General features: G+C 47.7%; 1 protein-coding gene across 1 annotated transcript; it reads right to left on the bottom strand.

The window, feature by feature from the left end:
• Positions 1-8,343: 8,343 nt before the first annotated feature.
• On the bottom strand, positions 8,344-8,916 carry LOC133282225 (olfactory receptor 5AS1-like; the record flags this gene model as incomplete). The annotated part of the gene is made up of 1 exon (XM_061478281.1): positions 8,344-8,916. A coding segment is annotated over exon 1 (573 nt), but the record flags the coding sequence as incomplete, so codon positions are not given.
• Between the last annotated feature and the right edge of the window lie 5,272 nt (positions 8,917-14,188).

The following is a 14,188-nucleotide window of genomic DNA, read 5'->3' on the forward strand; positions in this document are numbered from 1 at the left end:
TGCAAGATTCTTGACCTTTTCCCTCAGCTCCAATAAAATTCCTCACTCTTACCTGTGAGCTCTTTATTAAAGCTGCTGGGGTGGGAGGGAAGAGCAAGTGTAGTTTTACATTTGCTTGCTGAAAAAGAGTCAGAGAAAAGGTTTCAAAAATTCATTGCATTCGCTTGTGCCTTTCAAAGAGAAGAAGCTGGTCGGAATCAAGATCTCAAGCTCCAGCTTTGAATATCAAGGGGAATCCCTCCCCAGGCTGCAGCTTCACGATAGATTTCACTTTAAGGCAGAAACTGTAGACAATATCATTCATAATACAAGGATAATGAACGGTGCTGAGGCTACCCAGTGTGAAGGACAATTTGGGCACATTAAGGGGTCATCCCATTCATTTTAAGGGGTGTTTTACATTCTTCTTAAGTGCCGTTTACTTAAATGTTGCTATCCATGGAATTCCAGCACGAGACAAGCACCTACATTCCATGCCCATGTTTAACTCTTGCTAGTGCACACCAGGAAATACCAAATAGTGTATTTCATATAGGAGTTAAGACAGTGGCTCATTTCCATAGATGAAAGACAATCCTGAACACAGAATCGATCCTAACCGAGAGCTGTCTGGGTCTCAGAGAAGCCAAAACACACCGACGGGGGAAAATATCTTTCCTTTACCTGCTGTGAGTGGGAATTAACTGATGTTGTGAACAGAACATGGATGGGGAACAATCTCTTCTGTGTGCTCTGGCAAACAGCAGCAAGAGATGAGATGTTGTCTGTTGTCTGTGGGAAAGTGGCTTCAACCTGTGATCAGTGAAGGAGGCAGAACTGATATAATCAGATGCTAAAAAGCTTGGCAGGACAGAGACCTTTGATACCATAGAATCATAACATCATAGGATAGTTAGGGTTGGAAAGGCCCTTAAGATCATCCATTTCCAGCCCCCCTGTCTTGGGCAACGACACCTCCCACTAAACCATGGCACCCAAGGCTCTGTCCAACCTGGTCTTGAACACCGCCAAGGATGGAGCATTCACAATTTCCCTGGGCAGCCCATTCCAGTGCCTCACCACCCTTACAGGAAAGAGCTTCTTCCTTAGATCCAATCTAAACTTCCCCTGTTAAAGTTTTAACTCATTACCCCTTGTCCTATCACTACAGTCCCCAGTGAATAGTCCCTCTGAGTTTCAAATGATGAAGATACTTGTATTTTGAAACATGTTTCTTACATGTATTAAGCTATCAGTGAAACTTGATTGAAAGACATTTTCCTATGCTGTTGCCATGATTTGTCATCCTTAACTGATACTTACCTGGTAGTCACAGTGGTTCAGTCATTTTATATACTCAGATTTCATTACTTAATTAAATGACTTCATTTCAAAATGCACTAAAGACAAAAAACTGGGGTTGTTTTTCCTGATCTGTATTCCCTTAAATGTTTCAATACATACTTTGCCCTCACAGGAGATTTTTAATTCAGTATTCCTGGTTTATCTCCAAACACTTTTGTTGTGACCACGTGGAAAGGTAACAGTGAAAAGGGGTTTTGGTGAGGGGATGAATGTTTAAAGAAGTAATCATAAATGGAAGTAAGAGGTGGGAAAATGCTTATAGAAGGGAAGTAAAATAAGTCAGCAGCAGGATAAAGCAGATGCAAACAGTCTTCAACCCTGCCCACTTCTTGCTGGCCTGAGTATCGTTGTAGTAGTAGCACTAGTACACTGTGATGTATCACACTGTCTCAATGCCACAAATAGCTCAAGGAATGAGGCAGAAATGACAAAACATTTCTAACAACGTTGAACTGGCCTTTCATGTACCTTTAATTGACTTAAAGGAACATTAAAGTTTGCTGCTGTTGTGTCAATTGATGCACACAAAACTCTCAGTGAGCCTCAAGTAAAATCATGAGTGTGACCACAGAAACCAGGTTTGGTGTTTGTACACTTGGCTTGTGCTGCTTTTCTGCCCCAGCCCTAAACTGAAGAGGACAAGAGCTGCACCACAGCATGCAGTGGCACAGAAATACCTGGGAATGACACACAGGGCACATTCCATGAGGAATCCTTCCAGGTTTTTCCTCTAAGAAGACTAAAAACGCACTGCAAAACCTCAAGCAACCTTCTGAAAGGTTATTCCTCAATGGCAGAAGGTTGGTGCTTTGTCCCAGCCATAGGGTTGGGTGGTCTGTTCTGGATTTCTGGGGATAAGGATGTTGGAGTGTTCTCAGAAGATGTTCATTTAAGGGAAGGTAAAAGCAGCTAGAAATAGAACCTAGAAATCTATATACAACATTTCTGGCTATTTCTGGTATGTTGGAAGCTCATAAATATGTAAAAAGTGCAAAATCTCACAGAGATATAAGTAACAATGTGGGGTTGCACCAGGCAAGTGGAGAGCAGCCACCCCAGTGGGAAGCACTAAACCCAAACCTGAAGTGCTGGGACCATCCAGAGATCATTTATTTGGGCATTTGCCTCCCCACCTCTTTTCCTCCCTCTACCTTGCTCTGGGGAGACCCCCCTGCCCCCTGCAGTCCTGATCCAGCTCTGGGGCAACAGCACAAGAAGGACGTGGAGTTGATGGAGAGAGGCCAGAGGAGGCCATGGAGATGCTGCGAGGGCTGGAGCAGCTCTGCTCTGGAGCCAGGCTGAGAGAGCTGGGCTGGGTCAGCCTGGACAAGAGAAGGCTCCTGAAGGGGAGACCTGAGAGCAGCTCCAGTGACTGAAGGGGCTCCAGGAAAGCTGGAGAGGGGCTTGGGACAAGGGATGTAGGGACAGGCCAAGGGGAATGGCTTTAACCTGCCCGAGGGGAGACTGAGATGAGCTCTTAGGCAGAAGCTCTTCCCTGAGAGGGTGTTGAGATGCTGGCACAGGGTGCCCAGAGAAGCTGTGGCTGCCCCATCCCTGGCAGTGTTCAAGGGCAGGTTGGACACAGGGGCTTGGAGCAAGCTGCTCCAGTGGAAGGTGTTGGGGTTGGAGCTGGAGGAGCTTTAAGCTCCCTTCCAACCCAAACCAGTCTGGGATTCTATGAATCCCCTCAAATACTGCTAACAGCATTCTACTACCTACAGAACATGATGTCCAGTTCATTTCTTAGTCTCAGAGTTGTGAGGAGCAGCCTGCCATGCCTTCCTGACCTTGAGTGGGGAAAACCACGGAAATAATACCTGAGCTGGAGCAGATAACAGAAGTTAAGTGCACTGACTCTCTGTTAGACTCATCTGCCACACTGAGGGGAATATTTCTCTCTGTGCTGGAACCTGACTAGTAGTAGTAGTAGTGATAGGACAAAGGGTAATGGGTTAAAACTTAAACAGGGGAAGTTTAGGTTGGGTATAAGGAAGAAGTTCTTTACTGTGAGGGTGGTGAGGCACTGGAATGGGTTGCCCAGGGAAGTTGTGCATGCTCCATCCCTGGCAGTGTTCAAGGCCAGGTTGGACAGAGCCTTCGGTGACATGATTTAATGTGAGGTGTCCCTGCCCATGGCAGGGGGGTTGGAACTGGATGACCTTAAGGTCCTTTCCAACCCTAACTATTCTATGATTCTACTGACAGCAGTGTGCCAGCTCAGCCTATTTTTGCTCTCTAGGACAGGACTCTCTGCCCCACGCTGCCAGGGAAAGCTCCTGAGTCTCGGGTATCTCACTGAACAATTGTTGTGGGCAGCTGGGGATCCAGCAATGCTGTATCAGAGCTGGGGTGATGGATTCAGGGCTCCTGGGGCATCACACTCAGATGTGTTTAGTCTTTCTCATGGAGCAGTCCCTTTTTCTGCCTCCTTAATGAAATGTGATGACCAGTTTGCAAGTTCTTCACCTCTTCTCCAGTTTTCAAATGGTTCAAGATTGGGTTTGGGATTTTAAAAGAAAAGGTCTGATTTAGCCTCATGATTAAGAGATTTCTGAAGGCCTTTTGGATGTGTTTCTCTGCCTGTGAAGATTCACCAAGAACCACAGTTAGATGTTGCTTCAACTATCAAATCTTTATTGTTCTAATGTCCAACCTAACAGAGTACATGCAAGCCACATGGCATTGCTCTTCCCTATTTCACTCCATCTTTCCTCCTTCCCACAGGGATGCTGCCATGCAATACAGTAACAGGGCTGAAGGCAACAGCACCGCAGTGACCCACTTCATCCTCCTTGGCCTGACAAGCGAGCTTAAGCTCCAGACTCCTCTCTTTGTAATCTTCTTCATGATTTATCTCATCACTCTCACGGGCAACCTTGGGCTGATGGCAGTGATCAAGACAAGCCCCCGGCTGCACACCCCCATGTACTTCTTTCTCTGCAATCTCTCTATTGTCGATCTTTGATACTCCTCTGTCCTTGCTCCAAAGCTGCACGGTACGTGCTGTGGTTGAGCATTGGGAAGATGCTAAATCTCTGTGTGACCAGCACATCCCAGCATGGAGGCAGCAGAGCTGTGTCTGTCATCCTGCACCTTCCTTCCTACCACTGCAAACATCTAGCTCAGCCAAAGAGGTTTCACAGCACTGTGTGGGTTGGAGGGAGCTTAAAGGCCACCTATTTCTAACCTCCTTGCTGTGGGCTTCATCTCACATCTGGTTTAAGAGAAGTAGCAGCTGAGAGTAGGATTTTCCCCTATTGCCAAGGGTTTTAGTGTGATTGAATGTAATGACTTTAGGGAGAAGTATGTTTTATTTCCTATTTTCTTCTTGTGGCCTGCTGTAAGTGATATTTCCTCCCACCCAACTCTTCCCCAACACAACCTGTTAACTGAGAAGGTACCACTGAGGAATGCTGCAGAACTTCATGCTCTGCAAAGCAGAAATAACCAACTGCAACCTGTTAGAGACCTTTAGCAATAAGCTCTTTCTGTAGCAAATAGAGACCTGGATGCATTGCAGGAGAGGGGGGAATCATCTGTTACTTCATGGTACTTTGCACATGGCTGCACCCAAGTTAGTCCTGACGTTGTGTTTTTCATAGCTAAAAATAAAAGAGAGACTCCCAGCATCATTTCTGTTAGTTGGACATGGAAAACATGACTAAGCATACCCACTGTATGCTATACCGAGAATTATAACTTCTTTTTTCCCCCTCAGATGTAGGAGTTTGCATTTGGATGCCTGATGTAGAGTGAAACAAAATCTATCTGGAACACCCAGTTGAACAGGGGTCATTTTCCCTAAGAGACAGACACAGACAAGGAGGAGGAAATGTGTATAACACACACTTTCCGTTAGAGCTTGCCTTGTCCCTAGCTTGGACACCAGAGGGTCTTGCCTCTCAATAAGAGTTGTTTGTGCTGTTTGCATGATGCAAGTTGCCTCAAGGGAGCAGCCAGGACCAGTTATTCCCAATGGGAAGGTGAGCTGAGAGCTGAAAGTGGCCACAAAGCAGAGCACAGTCCCCTTGTGCCTGAGCACAGCAGCAGCTTCCACTGATAGCCCAGGGGAAACTAAGAATCAGGTTCATGGTTGTTACAGACCAGGAGCAAACCCAGTTACAGCACAGCCCTGGAAGTGGGCCCAGTGCCAGGACTGAGCTTAAATAGAGCCTGAGCCTATGTCAGAGGGTGTGTGAGAAGGACCCAGGTGATGCTGGCCATGGCAATTACTGTGGCTGCACTCCCTGATGTCTCAAGGAGAGGGGAACTGGGTTTTCCACCACCCAATGCCCTAAACACAGCGGCAGCTCTGCATTCAGCCTCCTCTGATGTATTCCTGTGTGCAGAGGATGAAAGAATGGAGCAGAAAGGAGCAAAGAGCTCCTTTATTGTGTTAATGAGAATCACCCCTCCTCAGTTATGCAAAATCATGGAATCATGGAATGGTTTGGGTTGGAAGGGAGCTTAAAGCTCCTCCAGCTCCGACCCCAACACCTTCCACTGGAGCAGCTTGCTCCAAGCCCTGTGTCCAACCTGGCCTTGAACACTGTCAGGGATGGGGCAGCCACAGCTTCTCAGGGCACCCTGTGCCAGCACCTCAGCATCCTCCCAGGGAAGAGTTTCTGCCTAAGAGCTCATCTCAGTCTCCCCTCGGGCAGGTTAAAGCCATTCCCCTTGGCCTGTCCCTACAGGCCCTGATGAAGAGTCCCTCTCTTATTCTGTCTGAATCAGTTGCTTCACATGTTGTGTTCTCTTTTCTTGAGGGAATTGTCCAAATGTCTTTATTTTTCATGAAAACTCCATCAGAAACTTTGATTAAAAGCTTATAAAGTGAGCATTTCACTTCACACCAACTTAAATTAGATTTTGACTGGTTGCCATTGCATTCATTCATTATTCATCACAGTTCTTTGCAGAAGACCACGGTTTCCAAAGGTACTTATTTTGACCACAAATTTATTCAGTTTGTCATTATACAAGTACATGTTCTTCCAGCAATTGTACAGTTCATTAAACAGAATGGTGTGTTTGGATTAAATGTTAAAACCCCTCCATCTACTGTTTCATTTAGAGCATCTTCCTCCTCAATAATGTGATGACATACAGAAGGGGATGTGACATGGTCAAATCCACAAAGCACAGACCTGGTACTGAGTATCCAGAAAGGAAAAGATGTAAGGACCACACATCCCAGGAAGATTTTAGTTGGGACACACTTCTGGCCACATGGTAACCTATGTGTGCCTATCACAAGTCCTTAGCACTGCTCCAGCTCACTTACACAGGATAAATGTATTGGATGGTCATATCAGGTATCACAGAATCCCAGACTGGTTTATGTTGGAAGGGACCTAAAAGCTCTCAACTTCCAACCCCTGCCATGGGCAGGGACGCCTTCCACTAGAGCAGCTTGCTCCAAGCCCCTGTGTCCTACCTGGCCTTGAACACTGCCAGGGATGGAGTAGCCACAGCTTCTCTGGGCACCCTGTGCCAGCGCATTGGCACCCTCATAGTGAAGAATTCCTTCCTTACATAAAATCTGGATCCCCCCTGTTTCAGTCTGAACCCATTACCCCTTGTCCTATTCCTACAGTCCCTGATGAAGAGTCCCTCTCCTGCATCCTTGTAGCCCCCTTCAGACACTGGAAGCTGCTCTGAGGTCTCCAAGCAGCTTCTCTTCTCCAGGCTCAACAGCCCCAATGTTCTCAGCCTGGTGCCATACGGGAGCTGCTCCAGCCCCTGAGCATCCTCGTGGCCTCCTCTGGACTTACTCCAGCAGCTCCATGGCCTTCTTATATTCCCTGCAGAGAAGGACTTGGGGGTGCTGGGTGATGAAAAAATGAACATGAGCCAGCTTCAGTGTGCGCTTGCAGCCCAGAAACCAACCGTATCCTGGGCTGCATCCAAAGGAGCGTGACCAGCAGGTCGAAGGAGGTGATCCTGCCCCTCTACCCTGCTCTCGTCAGAGCTCACCTGGAGCACTGTGTGTAGTTCTGGTGTCCTCAACATAAAAAGGACATGGAACTGTTGGAACAAGTCCAGAGGAGGCCACGAGGATGATCAGGGACTGAAGCACCTCCTCTATGAAGGCAGGCTGAGAAATTTGGGGCAGTTCAGCCTGGAGAAGGCTGAGTGGATACCTCATAGCAGCCTTCCAGTATCTGAAAAGGGAGTTTAAAGGATGCTGGGAATGGACTCCTCATTAGCACGGTAGTGACAGGACAAGGGCAACAGGTTAAAACTTAAACAGGGGAAGTTTAGGTTGGATATAAGGAAGAAATTCTTTCTTGTGAGGGTGCTGAGGCACTGGAATGGGTTGCTAAGGGAGGTTGTGTATGTTCTATCCCGGGCAGTGTTCAAGGCCAGGTTGGACAGAGCCTTGGGTGACATGGTTTAGTGTGAGGCCTACCTACCAATGGCAGGGGGGCTGGAACTGGATGATCTTAAGGTCCTTTCCAACTCAAACTATTCTATGGTTCTAAGATTCTATAGACACGAAAACTGTATCAGAACTGCAGGGGATACCAGAGCTGTATTGAACCGTTGGTCTGTCCCTCAGGTCTTCAAGCTCGTTTGGGATGAACAAGTATCACCAGGCAATGGAGACAGTGGTCACTGCCTTAAATCAAGGATGAGCCTCTTTTTTGTGGGCACTACTTTCATTTAGGACTATTTAGACACAAAACACCATGGTGGGGTCTCAGGTGTGCTATTGAAGAGCTGATACTTATTTGAATTAATTACTGAAGGCTCAGGCCACGCTTACAAACACCTGAAGGTGTTTAAAGACAACAATTTGTTGTGCTGTTTATCCATGCCCTGCACTTGCTGTGTGATCTCCTTATCTCTAATTATGACCAGTGGTGAGCAATAATGACCAATAATGGCCAGTAATGCTCAATTCCATAATCACATATTCCACATATTCCTTCCTTACCTCCACAGTACTGAAGAACTCCAAATGTGCTTTCAAACCCTGCATAGATGTGGCAGCAGCTTTCGCTCCCACAGCCTCCTCAGAGCCCCCTTCACCTCCTTGTTCCTCAGGCTGTAGATGAGGGGGTTGAGGGTTGGGGTGAGGATGGAGTAACACAGCGACACCAGCTTTGCCTGATCCCATGAGGATGCCTCATGAGGCTGGACATAGGTGAGGATCCCAGGTGCATAGAAGATGGTGATGGCAGCCAAGTGGGAGGCGCAGGTAGAGAAGACCTTCAGCCTCCTCGTGGCCAAAGGGATCTGCAGGATGGTGTGGAGGATGTAGGTGTAGGACACCAGGATCATCAGGAGAGGGCCCATGGCATTAAACACAGTGCTGTATACCTGCAAGACCTCATTTGTGCTTGTGTCTGAGCAGGAGAGCTGCAGGAGGGTGGGCAGCTCACAGAAGAAGTGGTTGATGCTCCTGGCCTGACAGAAGGACAACCTCCCTGCCAGTGTGATGTGCACCAGGGAGGTGAGGAACCCGATGGTGTACACCAGTACCATCATGCCATAGCAACGCGCCCTGGTCATGGTAGTGGTGTAGAGCAGGGGCTTGCACACAGCCGTGTATCGGTCGTAAGCCATTACCCCATAGAGAAAGCTCTCACAGATAGCCAGAGCCATGAAAATATACATCTGGGCAAAGCAACCCCAAAAGGAGATGTGGCTTCTCCCCAGCAGGAAGGTCTCCAGAGCTTTTGGGATGATAGCAGAGGAAAGGCAAAAATCCATGCAAGATAAGTGGGTCAGGAAGAAGTACATGGGGATGTGGAGGTGGGGGTCAGTGTTGATCAGCAGGATCATCATCAGGTTCCCCAGCACCATGAAAACATAGAGGGATAAGAAGACTGTGAAGATGGTGGTTTGTAGCTCTGGGGCATCAGAGAAACCCAAGAGGATGAAGCTGGAGAGAACTGTGAGGTTTCCTGTATCCGTCATTTCAACAAGTTGATGGATTTGGATTGAAATGAAAGGAATCAGTGAAATACATCCCTACAAGAGAAATAATGTGGAAGTTTAGTTGGAGTTTAATCCATAAAGTAAATGCAATAGAAAATGGTGTATTTGTAATGCTGTATTTCTGTCTGTAGCTCGAGATCTGAAGTCAAAGTGGTGAAGGAGTTCATTACACAACCTGAAATTAAAAGGGAATAATTCTACCATGATTGATATACACTGCACTAATGAAACACTGAAAAACATCATGTCTAGCCAAAAGTAATACAATATAATCTAATAAATACATCTCAAAATGTGGAAATCAGAAAACATTTTGTATTTTCTTCTCTGATTTCTGGGAATTTTAAGGATTTTTTTCTCTCTTTTTTGTATTTTTCAGAGTGGATCAGTGCTCTTCCATAGATTCATTACTTGTGCTGCATCCTTTTCATCACAACACAAAGCCATGTACTTGAAATTTGTTTTACGTTCTAAGTTTATCTACTTTTGAAGAACCCCCACCCTGCATAATGTTAAGGGAAAGCAGTGGACTTGGCTCCAGCAGAGCTTTGCTGGGGTTGCAGTGAGCTTCCTATGACCAACCCAAATATGCACCTAAGGCTGTAAAATATATCATACATAAACCAAAATTTTAAGGCTTTAGCTTGGATATTCTCATCTCCGCCATTCAATTCCTCAGCACATTAATTATTTAATGGAATATCAATCTATGAACAGCTACATCACTGCAAATATACCCCTAACTCTGTTGTAGTTGGAGTGAGGAACATGGGATTTTGAACCAAACCCACCCTGTATTAGGTCACTTTTATTCACACCACAGACTATCATAGAATGCTTTGGGGCGAAGGGACCTTAAAACTCATCCAGTCCCAACTTCCTGCCAAGAACCACCACGCTGCATAAGGTGAAGGGAATGCAGTGGTCTTGGCTCTAGCAGAGCTTTGCTGTGATTGCAGTGAGCTTCCTATGACCAACCCAAATATCCACCTAAGGGTGTACAATACAAAATATACCATATATAAACCAAAATTTTAAGGCTTTACCTTGGATATTCTCATGCTAAAATATCGCTAAATCAGTTGTAGATGGGGTCAGGAAGGTTGGTGTTTTTGAAGCAAACCCCATACTAGGGGCACTTTTATTCGCACCGTGGGCTATCATAGAACGGTGTGGGTTGAAGGGAAATTAAAGCTCACCCAGCTCCAGCCCACTGCCATGGGAAGGGACCCCTTCCACTAGAGCAGCTTGCTCCAAGCCCCTGTGTCCAACCTGGCCTTGAGCACTGCCAGGGATGGGGCAGCCAGAGCTTCACTGGGCACCCTGTGCCAGTGACTTAGCACCCTCACAGGGAAGAATTTCTTCCTTATCTCCAACCTGAATTTCCCTGTTTCAGTTTAAACCCATTACCCCTTGCCCTATCAATACAGTCCCTGAAGAAGAGTGAAATTCAACATGCCATCAAGCATGTGAGAGGCAGCAAGACCAGGGTCAAACTGGACCCACCACCCATCAAACCCTTTTGTACCTGCTTGGTTAAAGAGGAAGGTGGTGGTGGACGCAGTGCCTGCAGCTCCTCCTGGAGACCATGCGATGGGTTGAAGGAGAAATGCCTGGGAGCAGGATGCTCCAGGCTGGCTGGTGGAGGGGTTTTATCTCACAGGAGGCATTACCTCAGAGGCTTGTATTGTGCAAACTGTTCTCCCAAAGGACCCTCCTCCATCGGATAATTAGTTTGACTTGATCAGCAAAACAACCTCTCAATTCCTCTCTCCCCAAACTCCTTCTGGCCGCATCAACACCTCCAAGACCAGTTCTCCTGCAGAGACCTACCCAGGAAGACAGGCCCAGGACAGTTTGCTTTGTATTTCCCCATCTATCACACACCTCTTCCTTTCAGTGTTTCCCTGAGGAAGCCCTTTACATCCACAGGGTTCATCTAATATTGCATTGAAGGGAGCTGAAAACAAACACAACAAAGCAACCTCTGTGTGGATGGTTTGCACTGGTCATGGGGAGTCCTTTCCATCAGATGCATTCATTTCCATACACTTGACTAGTGATTGTACAACACTTTGGTCAAAAGCATTGGCTCAAAACGTGGCTGCTTTGAGGATATATCAGGATGAAGTCAGATTTCCCAGTCTTCATCTGAAGAATTCTGAGTGTCGGTGTGTCCCGAATATTTCTCCTAGATGAAGAGACATGATAAAACCCTTAGTAGAAATATTAAATGATAACCTTGCCCCAGACATTTAGAAAAGACAAAGGATGGAGCAGATAGAAGAGAAAACCAAGGTATGAAAATGTGGGGAAGCAAGAAAGAGAAGAATGTAGATGGCTTTAGATGTTTTCAATGTCAACCTGTTTTTCTGCTGGAAGGAACCAGACTGACAGTCCAGGAGATGCACTGGAGGAGGGTAGAAAATGATTTCTGAGTGGTTTTGAATGTCTTTCTTCCCCATTGGGTACTGGGCTAAAACCAAGGCTTGTGAAGTGGGAAAATCAGTATAACAGAGGGAGAAATAACCCTCAATCAAATTCTGGAAAGAAGAAAAATATATAATTCAAAGATTATTGAAAAGAACTACATGAAGGCAAAAAGAGGCACTGAGAATACCTGGATGCGATTGTGCAGGGTGAATAATGCAGCTTGAAGTCCCAGATGCAGACAGCTGGGTATTCTACTTGCTCCATCGGGCTCATGAGGATACCCATGCCAGCAGCACCTTGGGTGTTCAGGGGAGAGGAAGACCCCAAATCCTTCCTCTTTACCAGCATTCTTGCTCTTTACACCCCTACTTAAATTCACAGCAGAGCAGAGGCTCAGATATCATGTTTGACCAATCTCTTCGCCTTTTATGAGGAAATAACACGGTGGATGGATGATGGCAGAGCGGTGGATGTGGTCTACCTTGACCTCAGCAAAGCATTTGACACAGTCTCCCACAGCATCCTCACGGCTAAAATGAGGAAGTGTGGACTGGATGATCAGGTAGTGAGGTGGACTGCGAACTGGCTGAAGGAGAGAAGCCAGAGAGTTGTAGTCTATGGGGCTGAGTCTAGTTGGAGGCCTGTGACTAGTGGAGTGCCTCAAGGGTCAGTACTGGGACCGGTATTATTTAATATATTCATCAATGATTTAGATGAGGGAATTGAGTGTACTATCAGCAAGTTTGCTGATGACACTAAGCTGGGAGGAGTGGCTGACACGCCAGAAGGCTGTGCTGCCATCCAGCGAGACCTGGATAGGCTGGAGAGTTGGGCAGGGAGTAACTTGATGAAATATAACAAGGGAAAGTGTAGAGTCCTGCATGTGGGCAGGAACAACCCCAGGTTCCAGTATAGGTTGGGGAACGACCTGTTAGAGAGCAGTGTAGGGGAGAGGGACCTGGGGGTCCTAGTGGACGACAGGATGACCATGAGCCAACACTGTGCCCTTGTGGCTAAGAAGGCCAATGGCATCCTGGGGTGTATTAGAAGGGGGGTGGTTAGTAGGTCGAGAGAGGTCCTCCTTCCCCTCTACTCTGCCCTGGTGAGACCGCATCTGGAGTATTGTGTCCAGTTCTGGGCCCCTCAGTTCAAGAAGGACAGGGAGCTGCTGGAGAGAGTCCAGCGCAGGGCAACGAAGATGATTAAGGGAGTGGAGCATCCCCCTTATGAGGAAAGACTGAGGGAGCTGGGTCTCTATAGTTTGGAGAAGAGGAGACTGAGGGGTGACCTTATCAGTGTCTATAAATATATAAAGGGGGAGTGTCACGAGGACGGAGCCAGGCTCTACTCAGCGGAAAACAATGATAGGACAAGGGGTAATGGGTACAAACTGGAACACAAGAGGTTCCACTTAAACTTGAGAAGAAACTTCTTCTCAGTGAGGGTGACGGAACACTGGAACAGGCTGCCCAGGGAGGTTGTGGAGTCTCCTTCCCTGGAGACATTCAAAACCCGCCTGGACGCATTCCTGTGTAACATTATCTAGGTGTTCCTGCTCCGGCAGGGGGATTGGACTAGATGATCTTTCGAGGTCCCTTCCAATCTCTAACATACTGTGATACTGTGATACTTCCCTCCGTGGTTTACCGAGTTTCTTTGCTGTTTTATCATCATTAAGCATTGAGTCAAATAGTTCATCACCAAACTTTCGCCACTCACTCTCCTCAAATATTGTATTAGGATCTGCAAAAAAAATCTCTTAGCCTTCCCTACAGCCAGTAGACCTGCTAGCTGCTTTAGAGTCTCAGGCTCAATTCCCCGCTTTTATAAAAAGCACTGTAAAAAGTTCAGGGCTCAGTTCCCCGCTTTTATAAGAAGCACTGTAATAAGTCCAGGGCTACCTCTCGGTCCATTTTCATGGCCAGCCTTTTCTGGATCGTCTTCTTCTGGGTCGTCCTGTAACCTCGGTCTCCGGATCAGCCTCCCGGCGCAGCAGTGTCTGGTTCGCCCCAGCGGCGGATTTCTTTCGGTTGGTCCAAGCACCCGGGTCCGTCACGCCACCGTAGCAGCATTGCCCGCGCTTCCTGGCCGCTGCCACCGGCGCCGCTCACTCGCCGTTCCGGGTCCCCGTCGACCGGGGCCCTGTATCCCCGGTCACCGCTAGTCGGGGCCCTGTATCCGGGTCCCTGTATCCTGGGTCCCCGTCGACCGGGGCCCTGTATCCGGGACCCCGTATCCGGGACCCCGTCGACCGGGGCACTGTATTCCAGGTCCCCGTCGGCCGGGGCCCTGTATCCGGGTCCCCGCTAGTCGGGGCCCTGTAATCCGGGTCCCCGTCGGCCGGGGCCCTGTATCCGGGTCCCCGTATCCGGGTCCCCGCTAGTCGGGGCCCTGTATCCCGGGTCCCCGTCAGCCGGGGCCCTGTATCCGGGTCCCCGCTAGTCGGGGCCCTGTAATTCGGGTC

Source organism: Pezoporus flaviventris, unplaced genomic scaffold (assembly GCF_033815535.1).
Source record: "Pezoporus flaviventris isolate CSIRO_AGI_PZ_B2104156 unplaced genomic scaffold, CSIRO_AGI_Pfla_v1 ptg000116l, whole genome shotgun sequence".
NCBI classification, from domain to species: domain Eukaryota; kingdom Metazoa; phylum Chordata; class Aves; order Psittaciformes; family Psittacidae; genus Pezoporus; species Pezoporus flaviventris.